This window comes from Seriola aureovittata, chromosome 12 (assembly GCF_021018895.1).
Source record: "Seriola aureovittata isolate HTS-2021-v1 ecotype China chromosome 12, ASM2101889v1, whole genome shotgun sequence".
NCBI lineage: Eukaryota > Metazoa > Chordata > Actinopteri > Carangiformes > Carangidae > Seriola > Seriola aureovittata.
The window spans coordinates 15,766,550-15,780,325 of NC_079375.1; the positions used below are offsets into that span (position 1 = coordinate 15,766,550).

At 43.3% G+C, this 13,776-nt stretch overlaps 1 protein-coding gene across 4 annotated transcripts in view; it reads left to right on the top strand.

Moving 5' to 3' along the window:
- LOC130179273 (glypican-5-like) overlaps nt 1-13,776 on the top strand; it is a 100,743-nt gene that overhangs the window by 79,451 nt on the left and 7,516 nt on the right. For all 4 annotated transcript variants that reach the window (XM_056392165.1, XM_056392166.1, XM_056392164.1 and 1 more), the window contains one exon: nt 3,246-3,387. In XM_056392165.1, coding sequence (XP_056248140.1) covers nt 3,246-3,387 — 142 coding nt within the window. The remainder of the gene's footprint in view (nt 1-3,245; nt 3,388-13,776) is intronic.

Genomic DNA, 13,776 nt, shown 5'->3' on the forward strand with positions numbered 1-13,776 from the left:
ATTGCAACCGCAAAACAGGTGGAACCAGTACAAGACACACAAAGAGCCTGTTGACAGGTTGTAGTGAGAGTCTATCCATAACCATAAAATGCAAAGCTGTACTGCAGTGTGCAGTATTGTTTGCATTCTTTCTAAATAATCCTCTTGTAACTGTCCATCTGTGAAAACCGAGCCATCCAGCTAGTGTCAGTGTCTTTCACGTTTGCGGTGAGCACAAGGGATCTGTTTTACCTGCTTCCGCTGAGGAGCCCACTCGATTTTCGTGAAGCCTGGCCTTGTGTTATGGTTGTACATGACTCATTTCAGTGTCGCACTCATTTTCTCCCACTCAGGCGTGAGTGAGGGGGAGTGCATTTACATTGGGTATAAATGAGATACATGACAGATGTAATGAGTTACAGTATCAGTACAGTGTCAGGATCATTTTTCCGTTTCCTCTTCCTCTCTCTCTCTCTCTTGCAGAAACTGGTAATAAGTACTAAGGCATTAAAAACTCAAAGAACACCAATGTGCTCTGTAAATGTTCTCCTGATAACTTTGACAACAGTTTATCTGCTGCAGAATTATTGGTGACAATCAAACGGTTATACATCAGCATCAGTTTTGTGTGGTTTTCTCATTAAGTCTGCCTGTCAGTTGAATGCCTTGACTGTCTGGGCATCTACTCCTTTATATAATTGTCTTCCAAGTTAGGAAGGTCTAGACTGAAATATCTCACAACTACTGAATGGATTGCTATGACATTTGCTACAGATATATGGTGTCCCCAAATGACAGTCATCTGTCCTAATGATTTCTGCAGGGCCCTGACTTTTCACCTAGTGGCACCAGCATGTACTTCAGTTTATAACTAAATACCTGTTTTACAGTGTTAACATTATACCTGCTAAACATCAGCATGTTAACATTGTCACTGAGTCGAAACAGAATAAGGCTTCTGGCACAACTTAATCTACTTTCAAGGTGTATGGAAACAGCAGGAGGTCCAAAGAGGTAAAAAAAAAAGTCAAGCAACACTTGTAGTAAAAGAAGTAAAAACTTTATTTGACCAACGCGTTTCGGCTTGTGGTCTCCATCAGGGTCATCATAAAACACATCACAGGTGACATTTAAATAAGATAGGTATGGAACAAAAAAAATACAAAACAGCCAATCGTGTGTGAACACATTGATAACTGCCTATGGGGCTACTTCAAAGGTGGGTTGGGCCTTTGGCCATGTGGATTCAGGCCAATCACTGTTCCAGGCTGGTGAGAAATGTCCAATACGGGACAAGGGTGCCATGTTTTGTTCAAAGCCTGGAAAAGTGCAGTTAAAGGGTTGTATAAAGGGGACCTTGTTCCAAACTGGGTCCATTTGATGTGGCGTAGCACCCCCACAAAAGTCTTACATTTAAAAAAAGATTTTAAAAAAACTTTATATGTAGAAGGCCACAAGATACAACAGAAAAGTAAAAGTAAAAATTACATAAGTAAAAAAAACAAATTATACATAAATACATCCAAACAACATTGTGCACATTGTCACTGAGACCATTTAAGCGTGCTGACATGTAACATGTAGCTCAAAGAACAACCTCAGAGAGCAGCCGAAATGGATTAGTCTTGGTTCACATTTACATTAAGCTTTGCATTGTAATCAGTATACATGAGCCCATCAGCGTTCATGACATGTTTATTTTGGGGCATTCAAGGCATAGGAGACAATTGGTTAAAGGTCACCTTTGCTGCCAGGTGTGTTGATAGACAGACAGAGTCTGGTGTCAGTGGCAAGGATATTAGTCATCCCTCAACAACCCAAGCCACCCCCATTCCTCCCACCCACCTCTCAACATGTCTTTAGTGGCTGTTCCCTCCATATGAAGGTCAGATGTGCTCCAGGATTGATCTTTGTCAGCTTTCTCATGAATGTTTAATGGTGTGCTTGTGTGTGCATGTGTGCATGAAGCTAAATGATGGTCAACATGAGCAAAGATGTGTGTGTCTCTATTGTTGCACATGTTCTACAAATCTGATATTCATGTCAGTCTAACACCTTTTTACTCCAAAGCACCATTTGTTGTTGTGTCAAGAGTGCTCCTTGTCTGACATGGTGTGATGGAACAAAGGCCACCTTGATGATGGTGGACAGCAGGATGGCCCAGCAGGTGGTCCAATTAGTTGGCCCCACGCTGAGAGGGAAGAACATCATAAAGAGGAGTGTTTCATGCTCCAGGCTGCAGAACTCCAGTCACAGTGTGATGTGATATGTTATCTGCAAGTCAAGGTGTTGATCACAGTTAGATGCATCGGTGGCGTACACATGATGCTTCGTTTAAAGTAAAACAAGCAGTGACAACACATGCATGGTAAAAGATTCACAATCTGTTCAAGATGTGTGGTATAAGAAAAGTGTAAAGTGTATGAAATTCATTGATGTTTTGATGCACTGTGATTCAAATTTCACAGATCGTGATTTGCTTGATGCATGAACTGTGAACTGAAGGGGAAAATCAACAAATGTCAAAATAATTGCAAATGTTTTACATTCTAATTGCAAACAAATACTGTAGATCATGCACAGAGTTTGCCAGAGTTTGTCGTGATTTATTTCTGGGGTTTTTTTTGCAAAATATTGAACAGAGAGTAGCTATAAGAACTGATCACCAGGAGGTTTTATTGAGTTTAACAAAATCTAAACATTGCAGGGCCTAGTCATGAAGTTTCCTTTTGTTTATGGGGCTCTTTCTCAACCTTATAATCAATGCTCTCCTTAAAATGCGGTTGTAATTAAATGCAACACATCATCCTACCACCCAGGGACCTGGCTGCTGTACACCACCCACACTGTTCGTCTATATCCCCAGGATGGTGTGTGTCATCTATTGGACCCTGACATTTACAAGGCCTGATATGTCAGGGCAAGAGAAGTGGCGTGTCAACTTCAGAACAGTAACAGGAGTCACAAGGAAGCACAATGTTCCCCTGGGACACACTGTGCCCCTTACTGGCATCTTTCTGCGTAAATAGGCTTGTGTTAAAAGGATTCACAAAGGGATTTCAGCTGTGTTAAATAAAATTTTGTCAGAGACTCCCACAGACACTAAGCGTGAAATCAGAAAATCAGTGATATTTCCATTTTTAAATCCATGCAGTCATTTCTTCCTGATGGGATTGGATAGAAGCAGTTAAACGTGGTACAGAAATAGTAATATTATGCACAAAACAGTGTGTAATAAACCTTGCATTGTTATTTTTGTGCTTCAGGAGACCCAGGAGAGGTTTCCAAAACTGGGCCAGGTCGATGCCTGGGACGAGCTGGGTAGCGGGGAAACAGACGAGGGCAGCACCACAGACTGCGATGATGAAGATGGATGTCAAGCCTCAGGAGACGGTCCAGAAAAGACCTGTAAGTGACACATGCCAGCTTCCACATGCACAAACGCTCACATGAACACAAATTGTTCTTCTTTTTCCTTTTAGCCCTAATCTCATTCCAGTGTCCTTCACTCTGCGTTTAAAATTCACAGTACACATTATGTCCACACATAATGATTTTCAGTATCATTGTGATATCTTTGTGATATTTTTTATTGTGATTTACCTTTAGTCAGCAGATTTTTGTGCAGTATATAAGTAAAGACAGATCTGCCTCTGAACTGTTTTCTGCGGCTCCTACGTTCACTTCGTACAGGGCGAGGAAAATTCACTTTAAAACACATTTTCACTCTCTGCAATCCCCGTCTACTGTATCTCCTTGAGGCTACGGCAAAGGTGGCGGCACAGGAGGTTCTTAAGATCCTGAGACAACAAGCCGGTTTACAGTTGGCACACACACACACACGCACACACACGCACACACAAAACAGTGAAGAGGTGTTAGGGCATGTGTTGGCTTTGATGAGAATCATTTGATCTGCTGCAGAAGCTTCACGTTAATCATCCCTAATTATCATGTTGGTATTTTCCACCTACACAGTTAAACAAAGGAGTCTGGTGTGAAACATTGTCTGACTAGCATGGAGGGAGTAGAGAGGAACGCGGAGGAGCAAAAATTCACTCATCCATGCACACAAAAGCAGCGGGTGCCAGGTTAGGTACAAGTGTTGTGATTCTTTTTCATGTGGGCGGTAAATAGGCCATCAGGGGATACTGTACGCTGAGACATCCAAGCAAGCTGACAGGAAAACATAATGAGGGAAAGGCCCAGTGATAAGATCCTCATTGGAGTAAGCTGATTCTTTTTGGCTTCCCCAAGCGCCAGACGGCAGGAAAGCCAGATGCTGATTCAGCAGTCTCTTCATTCTTAAGGTGTACTTTGTTTCCTCTGTCCATCATAGGCACATTTTACACATACCTCTGGCCACAAACATCAACTTGTGTCTTATGATGAGCACATAAGTAAATACTACGGACATGGGTGCGTGCTGGTGGCTTCGATGTTAGAGATTAAGCGCTTGCCATTCTTCGTCTGTTTCCTTTCAACAAATGTCGCCTGTTGCATGTCACCTGCCCACTCTCTGCCGTCAAAATATCATTTAAAAATATACAAGATATACAACATTATTCCCACATACCATCCAACCTTTAATCTCTCTTGAGTCACTGAGGTCACAATATTATAATTTTTTTGTGTTGCTAGTGTTGCTCACTAGATAAAAAAAAAAAAAAACCATCAGTATACTCGATGGACATTTTCAACTGATCCTCTACTGTCACCACAAGGCCTATTCATTTTCAGCACGCTGACATATCAAAATGGTTTTTCCACCACCCTCCATGGGGCCGCAATTGACAGCAAAGACACAAACAGAAAGTAGGGCATATCTCATCAGTCGTGTCTCTACTCATGATGACAATTGCTTAATTGGTAATCAAATCTCATTGTACTCCTGTACTGTGCTTGATGGAGTTTACATAACTACTTGATGTTATAAAGTAAAGTAAAAACAGCATGAGTCAATGAAAATTAGTTAAAATATTTTAGCCCCAAAAAATAAAAATCCCACCATAAGCCATTGCAATATAAGTATATGCGAGATGAAAGGGACCGAAGTTAACATTCAGTGGGCTTAAAACCACCGGTCTAGTTTTTTTAGTGTAGTGCAGAGGCTACCCACGCCACGATACGGCTAATACACTAATCAATAACCATTACATTCCCGCTTACACACTGCGCTGGTCAGGCCGTTGCTGCTCCTTGTTGTGATGTGGATAAAACATGCCAAAGTGTCTTGAGCACTGACAGCACAGCCAGTATCCCAACAGCAGGGGGTAATAAATCAAAACCACTGTCTGAGATTTACTGAACAAAACACATTAGTCTGTGCTTTAAGTATAAATCCATATCCTGGTGAGCTCTGTTCAGCTGTCCTTTAGCTTTCAAAAGAAGGTTTTTCATCCAGAGGTATGGTGAGGTATTTGGCCTTGGTATCTCTCTTCGTATCTATAAAAACAGATTCCAGTATTGGCTCTATCATAAGACAACTCTGACTATGACACAGAGTCATTTGCTTCTCCGAAGACCGACGGCAAGATCTTGGCAACACTTGTCCTCTGAAGCAAAGATAGTCCAGTTTTGGTACATCGTCCATTCACGCTTGCCAAGGCTCGCTTTGAACTCTGTTGTGGGTATGATCAACTATTTTTACAAGTCTTAGTCATGTGCTGCACTCCCCTGTCAAACTCTTTGAAGAGACGAGTTTTGGAGTTAGGATTTTATCTAGGATTTAGAAATTGATCTAGGATTTCCTCTGACTTTTAGCATTTTTAAATCTTCTTAAAGTCATTTAGAGCTCACCATCTGACATGTGACATTGTACCGCTTGGTAGCTTGATGTTCCTTGATGAGATCTGCTTCACTGATCACCAGGTCATGCTTGAAAATTGAAATCGTTGTCTTATGCCTTCACAAAAAAAAAAAAAAAAGGTTAAGCTGTTATTGATCCAAACAGCAACTTTGGCAACTGTTAAAAGAATTCCTCAGGTGGGTGAGGTTGTAAACCATTATCGCGGTAGGAGGCATATTTTAACTTCCATCTGTCTGTGCATTTGTTTGCCTCTGTAGATGTAGCAGAGCTCGCAAGGTCCATGTTAAAAGGGGGCATGACCACCCACTGTTCTGCTAAGGGAGACTTCATTACCAAGCTAATGAACAGCGCTAATCTGCAGAGGACTGTCTCTGTCATCATTCAGATATGATGGAGCTGCTGCACGTCTTAAGGAGGAGATAGGATGCATGCACACAGCCTTCTGCATACTGAAAGCATGCAGTTTAAGAATGCAGATGTAGATGCTTCTTCATACATTCAGAAGATCAGTGGCTGTGAAAACCAAAGGATTGTTGGCAACCATATATGAAAACTGAGCAATGTTACTGTTTGACACTGCCTGGCTAAGAAAAGGGATTATAAATATGCTAACAAAAGAAGCTATAGACAAGAGTTGGAAAAGTCGCATTCTTTTCCCATACTCCAATTTGCTCTCCGCTACCACAAGAAAGCACAGTCTGATTGCATGATGTCATGCCTGTTTGATCTTGGTTCAGATCCCACTACTCTTGCCCTGCAGACATGTTAGTGTACTTTGTGTGCCAACTAAACAAGGCCTGGTCATGTACGAACTGCCATGACCACAGCCATGAACAGGAGAATAAATCAGTGAATCTTTAATGAACCATATCATCCCTCTCCCCTGCAGCTATGAGAGCCTCCTCTGTGGTACATTTTGTGGCGTGACTATGGCTTATTAACTGTATTAGCCCGGGAACACTTATGGCTGCTCCTTCCAAAGGAGCTATTCATTTGTAGCTAGCTCATTAACGTATTAATCTGTAAAAGACCCACAGTGGCATATTAGACCACTATCTCTCCATTAGACAGAGAGAGGAGACTCCGGATGTCTGTGCATCAAAAGGTGGAACATTACTTTATTTGTCTGTGTGCTTCCCGGACTCCAGCAGTCTTGTCTGAGTCTCTGGCAGAGCTGACACAGCCTTTTTCTTCTCTGGCCTTTTGTGCAGATCTCATGAAACAGATTTAGGCAAATGGAGAAGAGATGTTCTTTCTTAGCACTGAAAGTACAAGAGAAGGTAGAATTTTGCTTTTAGATTTCATGAAATCTTAAAGGAGTTTAGGATGGAATGTGGGAGATCAAAAAAAAAAAAAATCCCACTACTTACACCCTTTGTATTTGACCGCAAAATAGTTTTGTTTGTGCTGCTGTTGAGGCTGCCTGGCAAAGGTGTGAGAAGCCATAAAAACACAACCAGGAGAGAGCAGGTTATCCATCTCAGAGGAGGAGGAGAAGTAAATGCATGGATAAACACTTCCTGTGATTGAGCCGGGGGGATGTGCTGTGAAAAAGTGTGAATCGTACAGCCATGAAAGTACAATTCTCTTCTGGTAACAAACACCATCTGTCAGGAACACTGGTGAGCTCATCAAGAAAGTGAAGACACCCCCGGCATCGCTCACACACTCTGCAGTTCAGTGGCTAAACCTGCCTATTAGCATGAAGCCACTAGCAATGATTGTTTTGCTTTGTCATCCTGTCGCAGAACATAATTATCTAAATGTGACAAGATGGGAAGATTTAAGAGTGGATCGGTGTGCTTCCATCATTCTTGAACAGAGGGATAAATATCTAAACTTTCTTTGTCTCTCCTTGCTTACCCTTATACAGCTGGAAACAGCTGGCTGTGTGTATCTGTGTGTTTGTGAGTGTGTGTGTGTGTGTGTGTGTGTGTGTGTGTGTGTGTGTGTGTGTAAACCTGAAGCTAAGGGAAGTAAACTCTGAACACTATTTCAAATTCAGAGCTTTTTTTTTTTTGTGAAGTTGTGAATTTTTCTCCACTTTTAACACACACACACACACACACACATTGATGGAGAGGTAGGTCTATATGGCAGCAGGTTTTGAATTTAAGTCTAAAGGGCACCCGAGCGAAATCTGTACTCCCCATCCATCAATGCCCAATGTTCCTAGTGTGTCTTTCACTCTCTCCTTTGTGTACACAAACACACACACACACACACACACACACACACACTTATTATGAATACGTTGCTATCCACAGCTGTATTTCTACACCTTGAAAGCTTGAATGTCAGGAATTCAAAGTAGTAATGTGTCCGATATGACCTTGAATCTGACCTTGATACGGTGATTAAGCCTTCGACATATCAGCCTAATAAGGTTCTTGGGTTTCTGTTGTGTTTGTACCTGAGTGTCAAAGGCATGGAGAGAACTTCTCCCCAAAGCCTATAAGGCCATAAAGGTGTGCGGCAGCTGTTCGCCCTGGCAGGGGAAGTACATTCCTGACGTGAACGGCTGCTTGGGCAGGATATGGCCAACCTGCACCAGTGTTAGCAGGATTACACTGGATCGGCCCCAAGCCCACTACAGCCTGCTGTTGCCCTGGATCCAGCACGCACCGACCTTTCATGTTAGAAAACTGGAGATTAAGGATGAAGTTCTCCAAGTTGAGGTCTGAGAGAGGACACGCGGTCAGAAGTAGAGGTGAATGGGGCAGGAAAAGGGTTTGAGATGAAGAAAAAAACACAGGGGTAATACCATAGAGCTGTATGACGTTATGTTACAGTGCAAGAGGTAACAGAAGCATGGAAGTACAGTTTACACAGGCATAGAGTGCTAAAGGCTGAGGTTCAGAAAGGACGATTGCAAGATGCAAACCTGTGACTCAATATGCCGTGAGAGGATGGGTGGAGGATTTGGTGCGTGAATGTTCTGCCAGGCTGGTTAGAACCAATCCACCCCACACTCTTCCCATCCTAGGTCCTGATTCAGCCTGGGCCCCTTGGGACTGGCGTGTGTCGAGACCGGCTGGACAGCAGATGTCCCGGTACGGATATTACCAGTAGAACTGCCATTTCCCTTAGCCTTTCATCTGGAGCTCAAGGGGCTGAGAGTGTGCTCCGCAGGGCAGAGTAGGCCTGGAGAAGAAGGAACAAGAGGATCAGAGACGGCTTTGGCAGGGCAGGGCGATGGTCTGGTCTGATGTGGGAGGAATGAGTCACAATTTCTCTCAGATATGCAGAATCATCTATTTGTTTAATGTGACACTGCGAATAACATTGCATAATTTCCCTTAATACTTGCTGGGACAGATGTGAACGATTCTGAGAAATCTCAGTATCCTTCAAGCAGAACAATTACAGCAATAATCCTTCAGACTAATATGTGCTCAAACTTATTTTCAGCAATTAAACTACTTGACAGATATTCAGTTTTCTTAGAATCGCTGTATCAGACATTTGTTGTTGTTGTTGTGCGCATCAGCATTTGTGATCAATTGGCTCCAATCTTCTGCCGCCCCCATCCATCCCTTTTTATACTATTTTCCACCTTGCCTTTCAGTGGTCTCCTTTTTTGTCCTAGCTTGGCATATTCTGCCCAGTGGTTTTTATGGCACTATGAGAGCATATTAGCTTGAAGTGCTCCCTAGGCGTGCAGTCATCAGTGGAGAATGGTTCTCATTAGCCGGCATCATCATTCCGTTTCTAAGCAGTGTCAGTGAGACCTTTATGACTGAGCCTCTGCAGCACACCTTTGGGACCCTGGTTGGGAAACACCAAGAATCTCTTGTATGGCAACAAGTTATAAACTAAAGGAAGTAGTGGGAATTACTACCTTGGAAGTGTAAAATGAAAATGATTCATGGAATCCAGCATTTTGTATGGTTGCTATGAAGTTTACTAGCAGAGCAACAAGGAATGCTAGTGACTCAGTGTTCTGATACCGTAGCCACATAGAAGGCTTTACTACGGTATCGCAGGAGGAGCTCTTATTCACTTATATAACAAGAAATCCTTACAACATGTGCAGGTTTCCAAGCAGTAAATGGTATTTTAAAGATGGTGTCCAGACTCATAAAGTGCTCTTTATTGAAAGCTGCAAATTCAGTGGATATGACTTGAATTTTATTGTGTGCGTAACGCACTCCTTATACCACCATTCCACCCCGGCCCCCAGTCGGGCTTATATTAAACTTGTGCACTGTCATTGGGGCCAGAGGTAATCAGTGCTCAATGAATTTATGGAAATATTTTGTTGCTGGCTACACACACTAACAGACAGACCTACAGCTGAGGCGACGTGGTGATGGCCCTAGTTTATTTGGGCTGCTTTATTAATGCCCATACTCAGGCTTCTCTGTCGGGGGTTGAGATGGGGATTGGACGGGAGGGTGGGTGTGGGGTTGCATGAGTGACCTCCTTGACTCTCCTGCCTTGCCTGGAGCCCAACCCTGGCTACTAACACAGAAACTGGCATTCCTGCTGTAACACAGCACTGAGCAAATAAAGGCAGACATTCCATTGATATTGAAAAATACAGTTGAAGGATAAGCAGGGATGAGTCTGATCCTCTTTGTCTCATCTCAGCCTGGTATGCAGGGGGAAATACAAATTAGGTGAGGGGAGAAGGAGAGAAAGCGTGGAATGGCTTGGGATGGAATTTTCCCACTGAGGCAGGTACTATCACGAACTCAAAAGATTCAAACTTTTGTTTTAAAGCAACACTGGGATCAGAGTATCTGCTTTAGATAGCAGAGGTGCATTGCATGAGTGGTCAGATAATGGAGGTTGGTACCAATGAGCCAAGTTTTGTATTGACTACCTGCAGCGGGACTCTGTGTGCAGTCTTATATATGTGTATGTATCAAAGGGACACACACGCTAGACAGGTCACTTCATTAAAATCCTATCCTATTGACCAGCAGTGAGAGCGACAAAGCCCTTCTCCTTTATCCATAATTGATTTGGCAATTAGAGCTGAACCTGGAACAGACTGTCAGGCCTGAGGGCTGGGAGGGGGCTGACCTCTCACTGCTTCAGCTGATTACAGATCAGATTGGAAGAGCCGCTGACAGCGTACTTAATGTAGTGCACAGTTGTAATTTGATTCTAAAACTGCAGTCAGTTACGCAACCAAGAGTTTACATCAAAGTATTTGACTCGCCCCCATAAAATCAAACATTTATAACATCACACCACAATTTTTTTTTCCTTCTTTTTTAACCCACACAGATTTCTGAAAAACACTTTGAAGTTGAAAAGGCAAGTATCACTTAGATCAGTTTAATTCAGAGGAGGCTCGTCACATGGAGTAACTCAAGATTTCGTTCTATTCTCTGCATCTTACTTTTGTGTGGGCGCTGCTGCTGCTGCTGGTGCTGCTGCTGCTGCTGCTACAACACTGTGTCACTGAGAAGATAGTACCCAGTGACAGTTTACACACTCTAAAGCATATTTTCCATACATACAGCCTTTACACCCCGTCTGTGTCACTTTAACAACAAGAGCAAAGAGCGAGCTCCGAATGTGTCATTGGAGTCTTGATGCTCCAAAACTGTATAGAATCGCAGAGAGAATATGATTTATCTTGAGACTTCTGTACTGATTCGCTGATTCCATTGGGCATGGATCCATGTGTGGCATGTTAAGTCAGCAGACTTACACGGCAACTGTGTCTCTGTGGTGCTACCTGATGTGCTCTTCCTCTTGACTATAATGGATGGCAATGACATGTGCGTTGTGCCCGTGTGTGTGTGTGCCTGCGTGTGCGTGTGTGTGTGTGTGTGTGTGAGAGCGAGAGTGAGAGAGCAAAAGAATATGAATGTGAGTTTATCTCCGCATCCTTCACGCTTGTCTGTCCACAAGGACAACCTGACACCTGCCAATGCAATGAGGCATCTGGCGTTTGAGTGCACACAGGTGTGGCATTAGGTGTGTGTGTGTGTGTGTTTGGGTGTGTCTCGGCGCTGATATCATCCAAATGAATGTTCTGGTGGGAAAGCAGCGTATGTGCATCTGTAAGATTGAGGAGTTGTACTGGGCCTTTAACTCCTCTGTTGCATAGATGCTGCTTTCTCCTCAGGATTCCCCCTCCATCTTGGGAATCTGTCGCATTGACTGGTGGAGGTCACTGTCCTCCCAGGGCCCCTTTAGCCTATTTGTTTCTGTGTGTATGTGTTTGTGTGTGTGTGTGTATGTGTCTAGAGGAGTAAATCTTAATCTTGCCAAGGAGCTTAATAGTGTAGTACAGCCAAGAATCGCACTGGGTAGATTCCATTGCGCTGATCCCTGCTCCGGAGTTGCCATGCTGCTCTGCCCGTTGCTAGGTTAGCTGTAGGCTCCGATGCGTACCCCGCTGGTGCCCCTGTATTTTTGGCCCTTTAGCCCCTCGAGTGGCCTGCCAGAGACCCTGTACCAGTCCTGGATTCCCTATACAAGTTGCCTGTGAACCAGAAGGACAGTTCCCAGAGAAGTGAGTTGGTGTGTGAGTGTGCAACCAAATTCAGTGTGTAACTTAGAATACAGAATAAGGAGATTAGTTTTTGATGGGGTGAGGAGCCCCTGCCTGACATGGGACCACGTAAAGAGTGAGCCGTAGACAAAAACAGCAAAGAGATGAATGGCCAGTCATGAACTGTGTGAATGCATCCTTCCCTTCTCTCCACCCTCTAACCTTACCACTCTTTGTAAGAAAGTGTATGTGAAAAAAGATAAGGGACTACTGTGTGGGTGCTTGGGAAGGTAAATGTCTGTGTGCGAGACAGTGAAAGAGAGGCCATAAAAACTATTGTGACCCAGAGAGTTTTCTCCTGGGTCCCAATGGTTCCTCTGATGTACCAAATAGTGTCAGGACACTCCTGATACATTGCCACCAAGAGCAGCATCAGTCTTTTATTGGTGTCCAAAGGTCTGATCAGAGGGAGACTGATAGCTCTGTGTCTTGGTAATACCGGCTTTACCCAAGAATAAAAAAGACTTGTATTGGACTGCATACATTCAAAAATGAAAAATATGTGTTCATGAAAATATTGCAACCAAGGAGTAGCAATTAATTACTGAATGGATGTGTGCCTTAAGGGGCTACGTATGCATAATATGGACTCTTTATTGTTATCATTATTGTAGAACTCACGTACTGTTGAGCCCCAAAAGAAGGTTGCCGAACACTTTATCTACACAAAGTGTAGAAAATTATGGGGTTAAAATCTCCAATCATAAAACTTTAAAACATATTTGGAATACGTGCATGTACAAAAAGGGAGTAGTAGAACATTGCGTCTGTGTCTCCTCTCTCTTCATTTGGGAAAACGGAGAGCCTCTTGCTTTCAGAGGGATTGATGGCAAGAAGCAAATATCTGGCAAAGGTCACACATCAGGTCGAATCAGAGGAGAATGCTCTGTCCCTGTTAAAGTCAACAGAGAGTAATGGTAGAAATAATTGTACATTTGAAAAACGGTGAGCAGGTGCCCACGTTTTCAAAGACATATTGGCTGTTGCATTTGTTTTACGGCGAATGAATCATTTAGCAAATCAACAGTGTCATTATTCAGCCGCTTGGCAGAGCTGTTGCAGGGGAAAGGGAGGAACAGTTGGATAAACTGCACCCCTGTTGTCTCTGAAGCATGCTGACGAGTCTTGAACTTAAGCTGGAACTAAGCACACACTCACATTCAGACAGCATGTCTGAGTGTGTATCTACATGCACCATGAACATGCATAAATCTTTGCACCTGTGTGCGTGCTTACATGTATGTGTCTGCCTGTTTGAGTGGGAAAAGGTCACCTCTCCTAATGAAACATCGCCATGAGACAGATCCAGTGGCCTTGTCAAAACTCAGGAGCATGAGCTGCTTTACAACCCCCACCCCTCCTGCATCCTTCTCCCATCAACCGCTTAGCAGATAGAAAACCTCCAAGGTCAAGGCAGAGGTGTGAACCTAGAGAGGGGAAGATTCTGAGAATGAGAGAGAGGAGGAGCAAC